General features: G+C 43.3%; 1 protein-coding gene across 5 annotated transcripts; it reads right to left on the bottom strand.

Annotated features, from left to right (window-relative positions):
* Positions 1 to 255: 255 nt before the first annotated feature.
* On the bottom strand, positions 256 to 15,218 carry LOC112227459 (very-long-chain enoyl-CoA reductase-like). 5 transcript variants are annotated; one of them, XM_042308876.1, is made up of 14 exons: positions 15,111 to 15,218; positions 11,588 to 11,605; positions 11,126 to 11,146; positions 8,365 to 8,415; positions 8,187 to 8,238; positions 7,744 to 7,788; positions 4,932 to 5,035; positions 4,634 to 4,749; positions 3,577 to 3,682; positions 2,159 to 2,231; positions 1,988 to 2,004; positions 1,705 to 1,854; positions 1,531 to 1,576; positions 256 to 1,350 (listed from the first exon to the last, which is right to left on the bottom strand). In XM_042308876.1, exons 1-14 carry the CDS (start codon positions 15,132 to 15,134, stop codon positions 1,223 to 1,225), a joined length of 951 nt encoding a protein of 316 aa, XP_042164810.1. In that variant the 5' UTR covers positions 15,135 to 15,218; the 3' UTR covers positions 256 to 1,222. The 5 variants fall into 5 exon arrangements, with proteins under 5 accessions (XP_042164810.1, XP_042164806.1, XP_042164809.1 ...); XM_042308872.1 differs by having other exon boundaries at positions 1,961 to 2,004; positions 15,111 to 15,215; XM_042308875.1 differs by lacking the exons at positions 11,126 to 11,146; positions 11,588 to 11,605; positions 15,111 to 15,218 and adding exons at positions 8,732 to 8,835; positions 9,293 to 9,429 and having other exon boundaries at positions 257 to 1,350; positions 1,961 to 2,004.
* Positions 15,219 to 17,908: the final 2,690 nt, after the last annotated feature.

The following is a 17,908-nucleotide window of genomic DNA, read 5'->3' as shown; positions in this document are numbered from 1 at the left end:
GTCCAAAATGACTGTTAAAAGCTTTTGTTGCTTATTGAATTCATATTTAAATGATGATGCGATTTTGTAAGCCTATATGTACTGTTTAAACATGAAGCTTTCCTTCTCTGCATACAATTTAGCAGTTTTATGCATATGCCTGATAACTGATTTGTATGCAAATGAGAGATTCTTGAATTGTCTGAGATAATAATTTCCAATAAATATTTTCTGTAACAATGATTGATTCTTTGCGAAATATGCACGACTCTTCTTTAAGATAAAATACTTGTCTTTTTAAATGATCACAATTATTTATTTCATATGTACACTTTGTATACAAAACAACTTTGTCGAAAAAATGAGTTTGTCTATAATTTAGTTTGTCTAGAATTTGTACAGGATGCAATAGTTCCCCTTACATCTAGTAACACCTGAGAACTGGACGGATTGTAGTTAGTTTGAACAATAGATAAGTAATGCATAACTAAATCAGCCACAACTTTCTCCCAAAGTTAAAATCATCAGGTCGTTTTGTTACTTTCAAACATATGTAGAGGAGGAATATAATCTAATTTAGAACTTAGAACATCTGCTAAAGTTCCATTTCTTCATTGCTTCTAGATCACTTCTTAGTTAAACGATTCCATTTCCCCTTCTCTACTTACTCTGTAAACTGAAAATAGCCCTGATACACTTCAGCCATAACAAATGTTGTTACAAGACGACTTCCTAAACGGGTATATCGTAGCAAGTTACAAACTCTTTTCTTCTAGGAAATGCACAATAACTTATTACAAAATAATATGGTAGATTATATATACTGTAACTCCAATCGTATATTCATAACTTAATAATTTCAGGTGATTTCTACCGTCTGAAGACGAAGAATACCAACAGCACCTGATCTTTCAGTAGCTTCATTGTAACAGTCAATCAATCATCCTGATCGGTTAAATAAATCAATTAAATAACTTATCAATATAGCTGCGTCTCAAAGATTGAATTAAACATAATCAATACACAATCCACAACAGTGATGACACAACACTTTCTGTGAATTCTGTCCTTGATAGTTGTTGAAAAGATAACAGATCATTGCCATGACGCTAGATGAAGGAACAGCCAATGGGGTCTTCGTGCTTTGTGAGAAATACAGTAACCCACCAATCTCCAAAAGTGTTTCCGGCAGGTTGACGCCTCTAATACTCCCCAGGCAGAATGGTAAACGTTTTCCGTGTGGTCAGAGGAGGAGTGGGATAATTGGCATGCGCAGGTGTGGGTAGTCCTTAAACTCCCTGGTGTAGGCTTTATGCTTCCCATTGGCCCAGATGGTCATCTGGATCAAACCAAAGAAGGTGAACAAGGCCACTGTGAAGAGACGGATCCAAAACAGATTGTACCTTAGTGGCAGCACAGTGCAACACACACACACACACACAAGTAGTGGGAATATAAATGAGTGAGTAAAATTGCCAAAGTATTCATTAAATATGGGAAATAAACCTGAAATTCATAAAAATGTATAAAATAGGATCTGAGTCAACTGACCTGGAAGACACTGGGTCATGACAGAGAAACTTGCCCAGGCTCCTACCTAAATGAAAGAAATACCCATAACCTGTAACACCATTGATCATTTCAGAAACCATAACCATTAAGTCACAACATGTTGTAGCCATAGAAACAGGATCTATTTATATGGTTCATAGCCTTTATCCTTACCTCGTAGGTATAATTGGGGCAAGACACGAGGAAGAAGAGCCATGTGAATGGATTCTTCGTCGGGCGAGGGAACTTTCTGCACTTGGGCCCACCTTCTGACTTGAGGTTATTGAGGGCAACGTGAATGGAGAAATTACCAGCCTCACAAAGCTGCAGTCAAAACACAACATCCAGTTTAACACACCTCAAAGTCATCTGTAATAATTATTTCTCGTGTTCATCACCCTCATCGGGTGTTTTGTCAACCAATACACACCACAAATATAGCCAGTGCGTAGTTCACCTGCATGTCCCCATACGCTGTGGAGAGACATAAACCATTGGTTAGCTGGATGTCTGGTTGAGAGAAGTGATAGTGTTATTATTCAGATATACCTGCGTATAAAGAGTTGAGGTGGGGGCTGTATGTCTTGTTGAGGCACTGAGTGGTCGGTTTGAATGATAGAGGACTTACATGGAGGCGTGTACAGCGGATGGTTGATGTAGAAGGCCAACCACGCAGAGAAGGTCCAGTAATACACACAGCTCTGACAGAGAGAGAGAAACACCAGTAATACACACAGCTCTGACAGAGAGAGGGGAACACCAGTAATACACACAGCTCTGACAGAGAGAGAGAGAAACACCAGTAATACACACAGCTCTGACAGAGAGAGAGAAACACCAGTAATACACACAGCTCTGACAGAGAGAGAGAGAAACACCATTATTACACACAGCTCTGACAGAGAGAGAGAAACACCAGTAATACACACAGCTCTGACAGAGAGAGAGAGAAACACCAGTAATACACACAGCTCTGACAGAGAGAGAGAGAAACACCAGTAATACACACAGCTCTGACAGAGAGAGAGGGAAACACCAGTAATACACACAGCTCTGACAGAGAGAGAGAGAAACACCAGTAATACACACAGCTCTGACAGAGAGAGAGAAAACACCAGTAATACACACAGCTCTGACAGAGAGAGAGGGAAACACCAGTAATACACACAGCTCTGACAGAGAGAGGGAAACACCAGTAATACACACAGCTCTGACAGAGAGAGAGAAACACCAGTAATACACACAGCTCTGACAGAGAGAGAGAAACACCAGTAATACACACAGCTCTGACAGAGAGAGGGAAACACCAGTAATACACACAGCTCTGACAGAGAGAGAGAGAAACACCAGTAATACACACAGCTCTGACAGAGAGAGGGGAACACCAGTAATACACACAGCTCTGACAGAGAGAGAGGGAAACACCAGTAAATCACACAGTCAATTTGGTAGTGTTTCTAACCTTTGTTTAACTAGGCAAGTCAGTTAAGAACAAATTCTTATTTTACAATGACGGCCTACCCCGGGCCAAAACCCGGACGGTGCTGGGCCAATTGTGCAGCGTCCTATGGGACTCTCAATCAGATAATACTGCAGATAGTACTGCAGATAGTACTGCAGATAATACTGCAGATAATACTGCAGATAGTACTGCAGATAATACTGCAGTAGTAGCAGTGTATTAAAAACCTTCGCTAGGACAAAGACAAAAGGTGACTGTATGTTTTGAATTGAGAATGTGAGGAGCAGTGGTTGTCATTGTCCATATACAAAGTTTGAAATATCCAATAAATGTCATTCCACTTCATGATTGTGTCCCACTTGTTGTTGATTCTTCACAAAAAAATACAGTTTTATATCTTTATGTTTGAAGCCTGAAATGTGGCAAAAGGTCGCAAAGTTCAAGGGGGCCGAATACTTTCGCAAGGCACTGTACTGTAAATTATGACACAGATTTAAAGTAGCTCTGTAAAGTACGCTAGTGATACTGTAAAATACATGGCTTGGAAGTAAAGTAGCCCACGTTGGAGCAGAGGAAGTCCGTACCCTGACTGTAGTCCTGAGAGGCACGGTGCCATGGGAGAACCGGTGCACAAAGACGGTCTCAATCAATCTCTTGATGTAGTGGCAGGTGTGACAAGCACAGGCTAGTCTGAAGGAGAGAGAGAGAGAGAGAGAGAGAGAGAGAGAGAGAGAGAGAGAGAGAGAGAGAGAGAGAGAGAGAGGTGGGGAGAGAGATAGAGAGAGAGAGAGAGAGGTGGGGAGAGAGAGAGAGAGAGAGAGACGAGAGGGAGCGAGAAAGAGGTGGGGAGAGAGAGAGACGAGAGGGAGCGAGAGAGAGGTGGGGAGAGGGAGAGAGAGACAGCGAGATGGGGGAGAGAGAGAGTTGGGGGGAGAGAGAGAGGAGGGGGAGAGAGAGGTGGGGGAGAGAGAGAGAGAGCGACAAGAGAGAGGTGGGGAGAGAGAGAGGTGGGGAGTGAGAGAGAGAGGTGGGGAGAGGGAGAGAGAGACGGGTGGGGAGAGGGAGAGAGAGACAACGAGGTGGGGGAGAGAGAGAGGTGGGGGAGAGAGAGATGTATTGGGAGAGAGAGAGTGAGAGAGAGGTGGGGGAGAGAGAGAGAGGTGGGGGAGAGAGAGAGAGGTGGGGGAGAGAGAGAGGGTGGGGGAGAGAGAGAGGGTGGGGAGAGAGAGAAAGGTGGCGGGAGAGAGAGAGAGAGGGGGGAGAGAGACAGAGGTGGGGAGAGGGAGAGAGAGAGACAGCGAGGTGGGGGAGAGAGAGAGGTGGGGGAGAGAGAGAGATGTATTGGGAGAGAGAGAGAGAGAGGTGGGGGAGAGAGGTGGGGAGCGAGAGAGAGAGAGGTGGGGAGCGAGAGAGAGAGGTGGGGAGAGAGAGAGGTGGGGAGAGAGAGGGGGGGAGAGAGAGAGAGGTGGGGAGCGAGAGAGAGTGGGGAGAGAGAGAGAGTGGGGGGGAGAGATAGAAAAGTGAGGATGAGAGAAGGGGACATTGGATGGAGGCAAAGAAAGAGAGAGACAGATTAATGTTAGATTGGATCTCATCTGAAGCCAATCAGTATGTTATTGGGTGTATTAGAGACTGACTTACGTGACCACTGAGTTGGAGCTGGAGGTGAAGGCATCCTGCTGTGAGTAGATATAGGGAACTCGGAAATAGAACAGAAGGTAGATAAACAGGGGGCCAATGTACTCCGCCAAAAACACCTGCCAACAGCGGAAGAGGGTGTGTAAGATGTCCGATGTATTCATTACACATGTCAAATTAACATGAAACCTGAACTCGATACCTGAAAGAAGAGGCTCTTGTCAAATGTTAACGTCCACAAGAGTCCAAACGGGGGGGCCTGCAGTTTGAATCGATAGTACTGTATGTCATAGGCTCTTACCATTGTCCACCCGATCTGTGGACCCAGGTCCCTAAAATACATGGTTGTTGTGGTCCCAACTGGTAGGTTTTGTAATACATCGTCGTCCTTAAGTGATTTTCCTTCTGAAAAATATATTTAAAAAAAACAAGATGTGAAAATAAAATGCAGAGTTTGGTTTTCCTGTTCCTATTCAAACAGACCAATGAATTCATCTTCCATGTAAAATGTCATGAATTGTAAGAATACATGGATTTCTTTCTTAGAACCAATCAATGTTTCCTGTTCTCTTGTCCTATAAGCTCAAGGTGACCTTACTCCTAACCTGTTTCTGTGGAGGAATAATTGAAAGTTATTTTAGTGTAAGCTCAACGGGGTAGATATTGACCCATTTAGTTTCAGCTAAATGAGATTGCCTTTCCGCTTCAAGTAACAAGCTATATTAAAGAGATTCTCCGCTACTTTTGTATTCTTTTTAGCCAGTAGTTTCTGAAAGTAGCACTCAATAGCCAAGGTCCCTGAAAAATGCATACTATGTCACATATGTGCAGATAAGTTCACCATCTCTCTGTCTCTGCTGTGTGAGCCATTGGGCCTAAAGCTGCTCAGACCTCTTGCTAGCTGTCACTCAAATGCGGTGGCAGGTAGCCTAGCTGTTAAGAGCGTTGGGCCAATAACCGAAAGGTGAGAAATCTGTCGATGTGTCCTTGAGTAAGGCACTTCTCCTCAATTGCTTCTGTAGGTCTCTCTGGATAAGAGTGTCTCCTAAATGACTTAAATGGAAAAGCTCATTGGCTAGAACTCGAATTGCACTTTGAACTACACTTTGACACATTCAGCTCAAAGCGTAAGGTTTCAAAAATACTTTTCTTAGTCGCCAAAGTACTGGAGCATGTCTTCAAGAGTGCACATGCTGGGCCTCTCGAGTGGGGCAGCGGTGTTTGCTGTGTCACTAGATATTCTGGGTTCAAGTCCAGGCTCTGTCGCAGCCGGCCATGACTGGGAGACCCATGGGGCGGGCACACAATTGGCCCAGCGTCATCCGGGTTAGGGGAAGGTTTGGCCGACAGGGATGTCCTTGTCCCATCGCTCACTAGCGACTCCTGTGGCGGGCTGGGCGCAGTGCAAGCTGACATGGTCGCCAGGTGTACGGTGTTTCCTCTGACACATTGGTGCGGCTGGCTGCCGGGGTAAGTGGCCGTTGTGTCAAGAAGCAGTGCCGGCTTGGATGGGTTGTGTTTCGGAGGACGCACAGTTCTTGACCTTCACCTCTCCCGAGTCTGTATGGTAGTTGCAACGATGAGACAAGACTGTAACTACCAATTGGAAACCGTGAAATTGGGGAGAAAAAAAGGGGTAAAAACAACAACCCAATCAACTCACATTACGTTGTTTAGTTTGTGAAATACGTACATTATATTGTCTTAAATATTGAAAGTATTCCAATGCAATCAAACGATTCAAAATAAATGAGGATGTAAAGCTGATTAACTCAACACTCTAGCAATTTTTTTAAATTTTACCTTTATTTAACTAGGCAAGTCAGTTAAAGAACAAATTCTTATTTTCAATGACAGCCTAGGAACAGTGGGTTAACTGTCTTGTTCAGGGGCAGAATGACAGATTTGTACTTTGTCAGCTCAGGGGTTTGAACTTGCAACCTTCCAGTTCCTAGTCCAACACTCTAACCACTAGGTTACTCTGCCGCCCCAGCAAGTTGGGTGGCAGGTAGCCAGAGTTTAGAGCATCTGGCCAGTAACCATTTGGCCACTGGTTCGAATACCTGTGCCGACAAGGTGAAACACGTGTCAATGTGCCCTTGATCAAGGCACTTATCGGGACATTTTTTAAATGGATTATTATCCAGCACCACCCCAACATCAACAACCTGTGAACATTTCTATGTTCTGTTGTAAACAAAACAGAGGAAGAAAAGTGTTTCCAATGACATCATCGGTGTACATCGTGTGATTTTAGCCAATTATGAGAAGGCATTGCTTACTAATTGGTGAATGATGTTAGAAAACATGTTCTTTACTACAAAACATTCGCAGTATGTTCACGTTCACGTTAATGATGGAGATGATGAATATGGAGTTGATAGAGACAAATGATGCTCGTCGAACATCTCGTTCTAAAATCATGGGCATTAATATGGAGTTGGTCCCCTCCTTTTTACTGCTATAACAGCCTCCTCTCTTCTGGGAAGACATTCCACTACATGTTGGAACATTGCAGCGGGGATTAGGCCTGGCTCGCAATCAGCGTTCCAAATTATCCCAAAGGAGTTCGATGAGGTTGAGGTCAGTGCTCTGTGCAAGTCAAGTTCTTCCACACCAAACTAGACAAACTATTTCTGTATGGACCTCGCTTTGTGCACTGGTGCATTGTCATGCTGAAACAGGGAAGGGCCTTCCCCAAACTGTTGCCACAAAGTTGGAAGCACAGAATCGTCTAAATCAAATCAAATCAAAATCAAATCGCAGAATGTCTTTGTATGTTGTAAAGTTAAGATTCCCCTTCAATGGAACTAAGGGGCCTAGCCCGAACCATGAAAAACAGCCCCAGACCATTTCCTCCTCCACCAAAATGTGCAGTTGGCTCTATGCATTGGGGTAGGTAGCATTTTCCAGGCATTCGCCAAACCCAGTAAGGCCCATCTACTGCCAATGTTTGTCTATGGAGATTGCACGGCTGTGTGCTCGACTTTATACACCTGTCAGCAACGCGTGTGGCTGAAATAGGTGACAATAAACATCAACAACAACAAAAAACACACTTCAGAAACATTTAGACTAACAGTACCAGTAGTCTAAACACATTATTCACTTACTGGGGTCGAGCTTGAGGTCCTGTCTGGCTGGATACAACTGTTGATCTGACGCACACATGCAGACACACACACACACAGAGTTTAGTTTCAGGTCTATAGTAGTAGTTCCTCATAACGGAGTAGACTTCAGCTGTAGTCTCATTGCCACCAACAGTTCCAGGATCTCTAGACGTGTGCTCGGTCTGTGGCTGTATTTCATGGTTTCCTTGACTACACACACTGAACCGTTTAAAAAAAAATTGGATGTGATATTTTAGATTATGGCATTCGTCAAACTAGCTCTCATTTATAATTTCATTGATCAAGTTGATCCATACTGTACAGCCAATATATTTTAATTAAGCCATAGCTGTTACCTTTTATGAAGTTATTGTTACTAGACATTCTATCATGACCGGTTTATCAATTTATAGGATAATTACTAATGACAAATCAATACTTACATGACTTGTGAAAAAGTCTCTTGATGTCTCCTATTGTAACGTGGGGCTCCACCTGCAAATATAGAACACATACTTCAATACGCAAGAATATCGACTAGAGAAATGCAAGCTCAATCAGAATCATTTAACTTTGGAGTAAATCCATATTGTGATGGGGTTTGGATATACAATGCTGTACCTTATCTAGAAAACACAGCTGTTGCCTGGTCCTGCCATCTAGAACCTCCACCTGTAGGAGAAAGCACCTGGTTAGTTTCTGTATTGCAGCCGTAGTGACCGCCTCGAACCCTGCCAGCATGTTCTAGATTTCAGTTTGATTTCTGTCAGAGAGAGAGAGAGAGACAATACGCTCGTGGTAAAGCAGTGTGATAATTTGTTGATCGCATTATGCCCTGTCCGCTGACTCATCATCACGACACATTCCCATTCCAGCCTTAGTCAGTCTCACTCTCAAGGAGAACGTTCATCCCAGAATTCTCAGCGGCTTTTCTAAGCATTACACAACCTACACCAGGCTTTTGTCCACTCTTAGTGTTAAATCATACCTTCATCGTTGCCACGGAGGTTTTCAACCTTTTGATGCCCTCCATCCGTCTTCTGACCGCACAAGATATGTATTGTATAGCCTCGAGTCCTAGCCTGTCTTAACCTACAGTACATTGTCACATGACCACAAGAAATGAAAGCGAAGTGCAAAAAAAATGAAATAAAAACTTCATACTTCCTTTTAAGAAGGGTGACTTTTTAGTTTTTTGTTTTTGCGAACAGCTTCAAGTCATAAAGGAACATGTTGGTCTAGGGGAGGTTGCAGTGAAGGCAGATCATCCCCCCCTCCCCCCATCTTAATTAGCTTAATTAGCCATCTTAATTAGCCTTTTGTTGATTTACATCACAGAAGGAGCTGTCTTCGGCGGCTGCCCTGAGAAGCACTCGGTGGTCCGTCTGTAGTGCGGAGCTCAGCCGAGCTGGCGTTTCTAAATGCCTCTAACTCTATAGTGTAAAATAACCCTCTAATGGATACGCTGAATGCACAGCTAAAGAAAAGAACAGGGGGGAGAGAGAGAGAGGCTCACGAAGGATGGATAATGAGTCGATTCCTTCCTCACCACTGTTTGCCTGTGATATGATGCAGTGCTAGGATGTTGGTATTGCATTAGAGAGGCTAGGACATAACCACCTGGTGTGGCGACACTTCTCTGAATCACAGGCGCATGTCAGGAGTTTTTTTTTTCTGCCTACCCAAAATGCATTTTCAGGGGCGTTTGTTTATCCTGCTGACTGTGTGGTAGGAGAGGAGTGTCAGGGGTGTCACCATCTTGGTTTGTCCTGCTGACTGTGTGGTAGGAGAGAAGTGTCAGGGGTGTCATCATCTTTGTTTTGTCCTGCTGACTGTGTGGTAGGAGAGGAGTGTCAGGGGTGTCACCAGTGTGTTGTCATTTAAAACAGTGTCTCAGTGTCGTAGTGTCCTTGTAAATCTAATTATCAGAGATGTCTCTCTCCTCTCTAGGGGACACAAGGCTCTGCTTATGGATCACGGGGGAGGGGGAGAGGGAGAAGGAGAAGGAGGGAGAGTAACTGCTAATCTACAAACATACAAAGGATAGTTGTAATGTCAAAACCTATAATAACTGACCATACGGGAAGGGCATTTGACTTGAAGACAATAGTACGTGACATGCCGTCCGTCCGCTCCCCTGGCCAGACAACGGCTGTTGTTGTAAATCAGCTCTTTTTCCAATCAGGAGGAATAATCGATAAAACCACTCAGTTGATTTCCGTGCTCTCCCTATTGGCATCCTACCCTTAAATCTGCCCTAGCCTTCACAGGCATCCCATATAGCCACTCTAGCCTCTCCTCCACTGTCGTAAATACACAAAGTAACGATGAGTGATGGACAAGGCTTTCCCAGCAACACACACTAAATCGTGACTGACAGATCCACTGATGATTCTGAGTGCGAGTGTTTTAGCTAAAGATGCTTCAGCGTTCTAAGCTTAAACACTGGGAGTGATGAATTCAATTCATCAATATATTAATAATGTTTTATTTACGCATCAAATGACCCATCCCGTACATAATAATTTGTCACCTTAACCATGTTTCCATCCAACCATTTTTATACAAGTAAAATAGGCCTACATCTCGGATAAATAACTAATGACAGGTCTGATGGAAACCGCTAATTGTTGGTAAGCTTTCCTAAATGTCGACAAAATAAAATACATTCGAGAGTGGTGGATCATTTTTTGTTGTTGTCGGTTAATAGATCATTAGACAAAATGGCAGTGGCAAATATATATATTTTTTCATTTAATTGTTGATAAAAACAACTATCATGTCGCAGTAAATTTGCAGTCACGTGATGCCATTTTGTTTGATCCTCCCAGTACGTCTTGGAAAAGTAGGCTACAGAGGAAATAAATGATGGGTAAATTCACAGGGTGGTAAAAGTGCCCAGTGATGAGCTGAAAACACTCCTTTCCAATACATATTGAGGGTCTTAATATGCTAGTGACATAATCAGTGCTTAAACTAACAATTATCTCATCTCTTAGTCTCATATCCAGAATCTCATCATGCAGCCGACCCTCTGCCTACGGCAACAATTATGTCATCTCTTAGTCTCGTATCCAGAATCTCATCATGCAGCCGACCCTCTGTCTACGGCCTGCTATCTAAAGACATTGTGCCAAGACCAGAGTTTGCTGTTTATCGCAATACTTTTTTCTTTGCCCAAACAATAGACAAGAGTTAAGTATGGGAAGCAAAGGAAAGTTACATGACAAAAGTACTTTTTTATGTACTCTGCAAACAGCTCTTTCGGGTAAAATGTGCCTTTATTTTTTTAGGTGGCAATATTATAATATTTTTGGTGGAAAATCTTTAGATATAATGGATGGTAACGTAGCTATTGTGAAAGAAATGTAATATACATTACGGTGATTCTTCTGATGTTCCGCTGTGCCGCACAAAGAAAGAAAACGTATCAATGCACAGCAGCCGTAGTTCACCAAACAATAACATGTCAATAAAATAGATACATTTAAGTCAATAAGGTAGAAGACATGTCTAGACATGTTAGCATGGCTCATGATATTAGCCAATCAGTACAACACGAATGTGCCATAAAACAAAGTATGAATATAATGAATGCTAGTCTGATAGTCTAGGGGTTGCCTTCCACCTTGTGGTCCTTATTTTATGAATATCTCACGAGACAAATAGTTGAGCATGCCGGTGATAGTGTTTTAACTAAAGATGCTTTAGTGCATTTAAAAAAAAAAAGTATTTACGTGTCAAATTGTCTATTGCCTACCCTCCGTGCCGGAGATAGTGTTTTAACTAAAGATGCTTTAGTGTTCTAGTTTAAACACTGGGAGTGTTAAATAAAATTAATTACAGTTCTTCTGATGTTCCGCTGCACCACAGAAGGAAAGAAAGAAAGAAATATCAAATCATAATAATATACTTTACATTGGACTGGGCAGACTCAGCCCAACTACCAAACCAGTAGGTACAGTATAAAAGACTAAACAATTATCCTCAAACTAAAATAAATACATAATACCAAGAGTTTATATCTAACAATTTTTTTCACATTTGTGGGGTTTTTTCCCCACCAGCAATGAATGCTTATGGTACCCTTTTAAATTTGTATTTCAAATATTACTATTCTCAGATTTTTTTAATTCATAGATTTTTAGGTTTGTTTTATAATTGTTTTTGTTGCAAAACGCTATATATCCATTGTTTAGCTCAGAATGGTGTATTCACATCCTGTCTTTAACATATGCAATTCAACACATCATAAATCTAGCTTCATGCTGTAGTGTTTGGTTAGAGTTAGCCCTTGTCCCAAATGGCACCCTATTCCCTATATAGTGCACTACTATTGACCAGAGTCCACACCTCATATCACTGTATTGCTGTATCACTGTATTTTTAAAATGTATATATTTTTAAATATTGATGTCACGAATGTATCATTTGTACAGTTATTTATAGAATGTTTAATTGTTTGGCACATTTGATTTTGCAAAACTTTTTTTCGGAGAGTGAGGCGGATATATCTCGTTTTGCAAAAAAAAAAAATGTGATTGCAAGTCTCTCTGAAATGAAACCAAGTGATAGATATGTATTTGTTTGAAACCTATCATTGAACAACCCCATGCCATGATTAGATAGTGAAAAAACACACCATCTCTTTTTTTCTCAACAAAAATCTAATTGACCAACATTTATGAAAATGTATATACAGTGTTTTGAAATGAAATTCTTTATACAGATACATATAATTAAATGAAACAGAAGAGGTGTCTAGAAATATAAGCATGGCTAATGCTAATGTTAGCCTGTCACTAACATAGCACTAACATGACCTAAATAAGTATCAGGTAAACTAATGCTAATGTTAGCCTGTCACTAACATAGCACTAACATGACCTAAATAAGTATCAGGTAAACTAATGCTAATGTTAGCCTGTCACTAACATAGCACTAACATGACCTAAATAAGTATCAGGTAAACTAATGCTAATGTTAGCCTGTCACTAACATAGCACTAGCATGACCTGAATAATTATCAAGTAAACTAATGCTAATTTGCTGCCGTTAGGAGTTGCCTTTCACCCTGTGGTCTTTATTTTATGAATATCGGTGGAGGTTTCTCTTCCTAATGTTGTTTGGCTGTAGAGTAGACCACAGCAATGGGAATGTGTGCTAATTTGGCATGCCTTGAGCCTGCCTTGGGCATCCCTGAAACTCTGACTAGCGCTGAGAACAAGGGAATGTGGCTTCCCTGTAACTCTGGCTAGCCCAGAGAAATAGCATAAATGTCAACTGGAGGCCTATAAATTGGCCTTAGATGGCAGATATGTTGCTCTAGTATTCAATTACACATGCACTTGTTTGTGGTTAGAGCATAGAAAGAGATCTAGCTAGCCTAGCAGACATGCTAGCTATTAGAGTTAACACAGCTAGCCTGGCAGCAGCAAAATACTGTCCCACCAAGTCAATGGAAGCTAACGCTAATTACATTATTAATGACATTATACAGTAGGTGTGACTTGACCAGTCACCCCATATCTCAGGGGGTCCCTGCAGGCTGCTGGAGGAAACTGAGGAGTTGTTGGCTCAGGGGTTTCCTGCAAACTGCTGGAGGAAACTGAGGAGTTGTTGGCTCAGGGGTTTCCTGCAGGCTGCTGGAGGACACTGAGGAGTTGTTGGCTCAGTGGGTCCCTGCAGGCTGCTGGAGGAAACTGAGGAGTTGTCGAGCTTTCGGTTTCGCTGAGCCATAAAGGGGTTTCACAGTTATAATGAGACGACAGACTAAGGAGAATTTCTCAGAATGTTAAAGTCAGGTTGCCGTGCCGTCCATTTTATTGTCACAATATCTCTCGACATACATGGAGTCTCATAGATGGAGTCTCATAGATGGAGTCTCATAGATGGAGTCTCATAGATGGAGTCTCATAGATGGTGTCTCATAGATGGAGTCTCATAGATGGAGTCTCATAGATGGAGTCTCATAGATGGAGTCTCGTAGGTGGAGTCTCGTAGATGGAGTCTCATAGATGGAGTCTCATAGATGGAGTCTCGTAGATGGAGTCTCGTAGATGGAGTCTCGTAGATGGAGTCTCATAGATGGAGTCTCATAGATGGAGTCTCATAGATGGAGTCTCGTAGATGGAGTCTCGTAGATGGAGTCTCGTAGATGGAGTCTCGTAGATGGAGTCTCGTAGATGGAGTCGTAGATGGAGATGGAGTCTCGTAGATGGAGTCTCGTAGATGGAGTCTCGTAGATGGAGTCTCGTAGATGGAGTCTCGTAGATGGAGTCTCGTAGATGGAGTCTCGTAGATGGAGTCTCGTAGATGGAGTCTCGTAGATGGAGTCTCATAGATGGAGTCTCATAGATGGAGTCTCATAGATGGAGTCTCATAGATGGAGTCTCGTAGATGGAGTCTCGTAGATGGAGTCTCGTAGATGGAGTCTCGTAGATGGAGTCTCGTAGATGGAGTCTCGTAGATGGAGTCTCGTAGATGGAGTCTCGTAGATGGAGTCTCATAGATGGAGTCTCATAGATGGAGTATCATAGATGGAGTCTCATAGATGGAGTCTCGTAGATGGAGTCTCGTAGATGGAGTCTCGTAGATGGAGTCTCGTAGATGGAGTCTCGTAGATGGAGTCTCGTAGATGGAGTCTCGTAGATGGAGTCTCATAGATGGAGTCTCGTAGATGGAGTCTCATAGATGGAGTCTCATAGATGGAGTCTCGTAGATGGAGTCTCATAGATGGAGTCTCATAGATGGAGTCTCGTAGATGGAGTCTCGTGGGATTAGAATGGAGTCAAAAAGATTTGTGTTTTTTTCTTCTTTCTCCAGAGCAACAATTGGACAGCAAACTCTTGCTAAGTAAATTACCAAAGAAACACAATGTATACATTTGAGAAAAATCAAGGCAATCAATGGGCCATGCTTCACTCATCATAAAGACTTGTCACTAATAGATCACTCTGTTTGGTCTGATGTGACCCATTATCATTCTAATGATCTTTCCTGACACACTTCTTGACACACAGTAGACTTCCATTTCCTGTCATTAGCGTCAACAAAAAAATAATCCTTCATTCAACCGAGGCCTCTTCTAAAGAGGTTAAAATGTGTGTTGTCGAGTGTCTCAACGCTATGGTGTTGAAGGGGGCTCTCAAAAACACAAATACAATAACTGTCCTAATATGCCCAACGCGGACTTGGTGTAGTCATGATAATGGAAGAGCATATCTAACTGTATCAACGTTACGGTTTTCCACTTTTGACCACGACACTTATGTAAGAAATGTATATAAAACACATCGCTTAAAAATAACTTCGATCTGTTCATGACCCCTATTACGCTCAAGTATACGTCCAAACTCCAATCTTACCTCAAAGAAGGTGGTTCTGCTCATACTGTAGGTTTATACAGTATGTCCTCGCCTATGTTCCTTAGTTAAAGTACCCCTCACACACACACTACAAAGGAGCAGCTCCTTCCTCCCTGTGACAATCCCAGAACTGACCCCCCTGTCTCTCGCTCGCTCGCTCCCATCCCTCCCTCCCTCCCTCCCTCCCTCCCTCCCCTCCCTCCCTCCCTCCCTCCCTCCCTCCCTCCCTCCCTCCCTCCCCCTCCCCCTCCCTCCCTCCCTCCCTCTCTCTCTCTCTCTCTCTCTCCCCCTCCCTCCCTCCCTCCCTCCCTCCCTCCCTCCCTCCCTCCCTCCTCCCTCCCTCCCTCCCTCCCTCCCTCCCTCCCTCCCTCCCTCCCTCCCTCCCTCCCTCCCTCCCTCCCTCCCTCCCTTCCTCTCTCCCATCCTCCCTCCCTCCCTCCCTCCCTCCCTCCCTCCCTCCCTCTCTCTCTCGCTTCCATTCCTCCCTCCCATACTCCCTCCCATCCTCCCTCTCTCTCCCTCCCTCCCATCCTCCCTCCCTCTCTCTCTCTGCCCTCACTGCTCATCTGTTCATCCGAGAGTAGCACCATAGGCACTTCAAAAACCCAACTCCCTCCCTCCCTCCCTCCCTCCCTCCCTCCCTCCCTCCCCCTCCCTCCCCTCCCTCCCTCCCTCCCTCCCCCTCCCTCCTTCCCTCCCTCCCTCCCTCCCTCCCTCCCTCCCTTCCTTCCCCCCACTAGCTCCTTCCTTCTCCTACTTTATGCCAAGGAACTTGGGGAAGCCCATGGCGGGGTATAGGCTAGCAAAAATAGAAAAAGGCCTCTCCAAGCTATGGTCAGGAACGTATCTGGGCTGGATATTACTGCTGCTTGGCCAGCTGTTGGAAAGATAAAGAGATGGAGGGAGAGAGACAGACAGACGGGGAGGGGGGGTGTAGTGTGGGAGTGTAGTGTGTGTGTGTGTGTGTGTGTGTGTGTGTGTGTGTGTGTGTGTGTGTGTGTGTGTGTGTGTGTGTGTGGTCTAATATGGGTGTTACCTGATGACATGTACCTCCTGTGATGGATGTTATGTTTGTTTCCTGTTTAGTGACAAACCATTGGTTTAACTACTTTTACCAAACAGAAACTTCAGCTAGCAATATCAATGTGTGTAGCCATGCAAGGCATTCTCCCAACAACCTTGCCTGGGTGGCACATTGCCTCCTGGGTAATGTAGTCTTAATGTTATTAACACATAACACAATGGACAGATCCGAGCGGGTGTTATTTGACAGGGTTTGGGGTTAGATAAGGTTCACTCACAACAGACACACACATTTCCTAACCCTTAACCCTAAATATAATCCTAACCCTGACCCTATCCCTAACCCTATCGCTTAACCATTAACCATTAACCCTAATTCTAACCCTGACCTGTACCCTAACCCTATCGCATAACCCTTAACCCAAATCCTAACCCTGACCTGTACCCTAACCCTATCCTTAATCCCTAACCCAAATCCTAACCCTGACCTGTACCCTAACCCTATCCCTTAAACCTAATCCTAACCCTGACCTGTACCCTAACCCTATCCCTAACCCTTAACCCAAATCCTAACCCTGACCTGAACCCTAACCCTAACCCCAAACCTAACCTTAGCTCTTAACCCTAAAACTAACTGTAGCTCCTAACTCTAAACCCAGTGGTGTAAAAATTACCCAATTGTCATGCTTGAGTAAAGGTATAGATACCTTAAGAGAAAATTACTAAAAGTGAAAGTTAGCCAGTAAAATACTACTTGAGTAAAAGTCTAAAAGTATTTGGTTTTAAATATACTTAAGTATCAAAAGTAAAAGTATAAATAATTTAAAATTCCTTATATTAAGCAAACTAGACAGCACAATGTTTATTAAAAAAAAAATAATGGATAGCCAGGGGCATGCTCCAACACTCAGACATCCTTTACAAATGAAGGATTTGTGTTTAGTGAGTCTGCCAGATCTGAGGCTGAGGGATGACCAGGATGATCTCTTGATCAATGCTGAATTGGACCAAATTCCCTGTCAAAATGTAATGAGTACTTTTGGGTGTCAAGGATAATGTATTGGGTAAAAAAGTACATCATTTTCTTTAGGAATGTAGTGAAGTAAAAGTAAAAGTTGTCAACAATATAAAGTAAAGTACAGATACCCCCCCCCAAAAAAAAGTAGTACTTTAAAGTATTTGTTTACTGAAGTACTTTACACCACTGCCTAAAAACCTAACACTAATCCTGACCTTAACCCTAAACGCCCTAAACGACATAGCAGTTGACCTTGTGGGGACTAACCAAAAGGAGCTGTTCCAGAAGGAAACAGTTGACCTTGTGGGGACTAACCAAAAGGGAGCTGTTCCAGAAGGAAACAGTTGACCTTGTGGGGACTAACCAAAAGGAGCTGTTCCAGAAGGAAACAGTTGACCTTGTGGGGACTAACCAAAAGGGAGCTGTTCCAGAAGGAAACAGTTGACCTTGTGGGGACTAACCAAAAGGGAGCTGTTCCAGAAGGAAACAGTTGACCTTGTGGGGACTAACCAAAAGGAGATGTTCCAGAAGGAAACAGTTGACATTGTGGGGACTAACCAAAAGGAGCTGTTCCAGAAGGAAACAGTTGACCTTGTGGGGACTAACCAAAAGGAGATGTTCCAGAAGGAAACAGTTCACCTTGTGGGGACTAACCAAAGGGAGATGTTCCAGAAGAAAACAGTTGACCGTCGCCTGGCTCTGGATGGATGAGGTCGTTCACTTCATCCTGCATACGCAGTAGATGTAACCCATATAG

The sequence above is a fragment of the Oncorhynchus tshawytscha genome, linkage group LG29 (assembly GCF_018296145.1).
Source record: "Oncorhynchus tshawytscha isolate Ot180627B linkage group LG29, Otsh_v2.0, whole genome shotgun sequence".
Classification (NCBI taxonomy): Eukaryota; Metazoa; Chordata; class Actinopteri; order Salmoniformes; family Salmonidae; genus Oncorhynchus; species Oncorhynchus tshawytscha.
The sequence above is the reverse complement of the archived record's forward strand: the minus strand, read 5'-3'. Positions and strand labels throughout refer to the sequence as shown.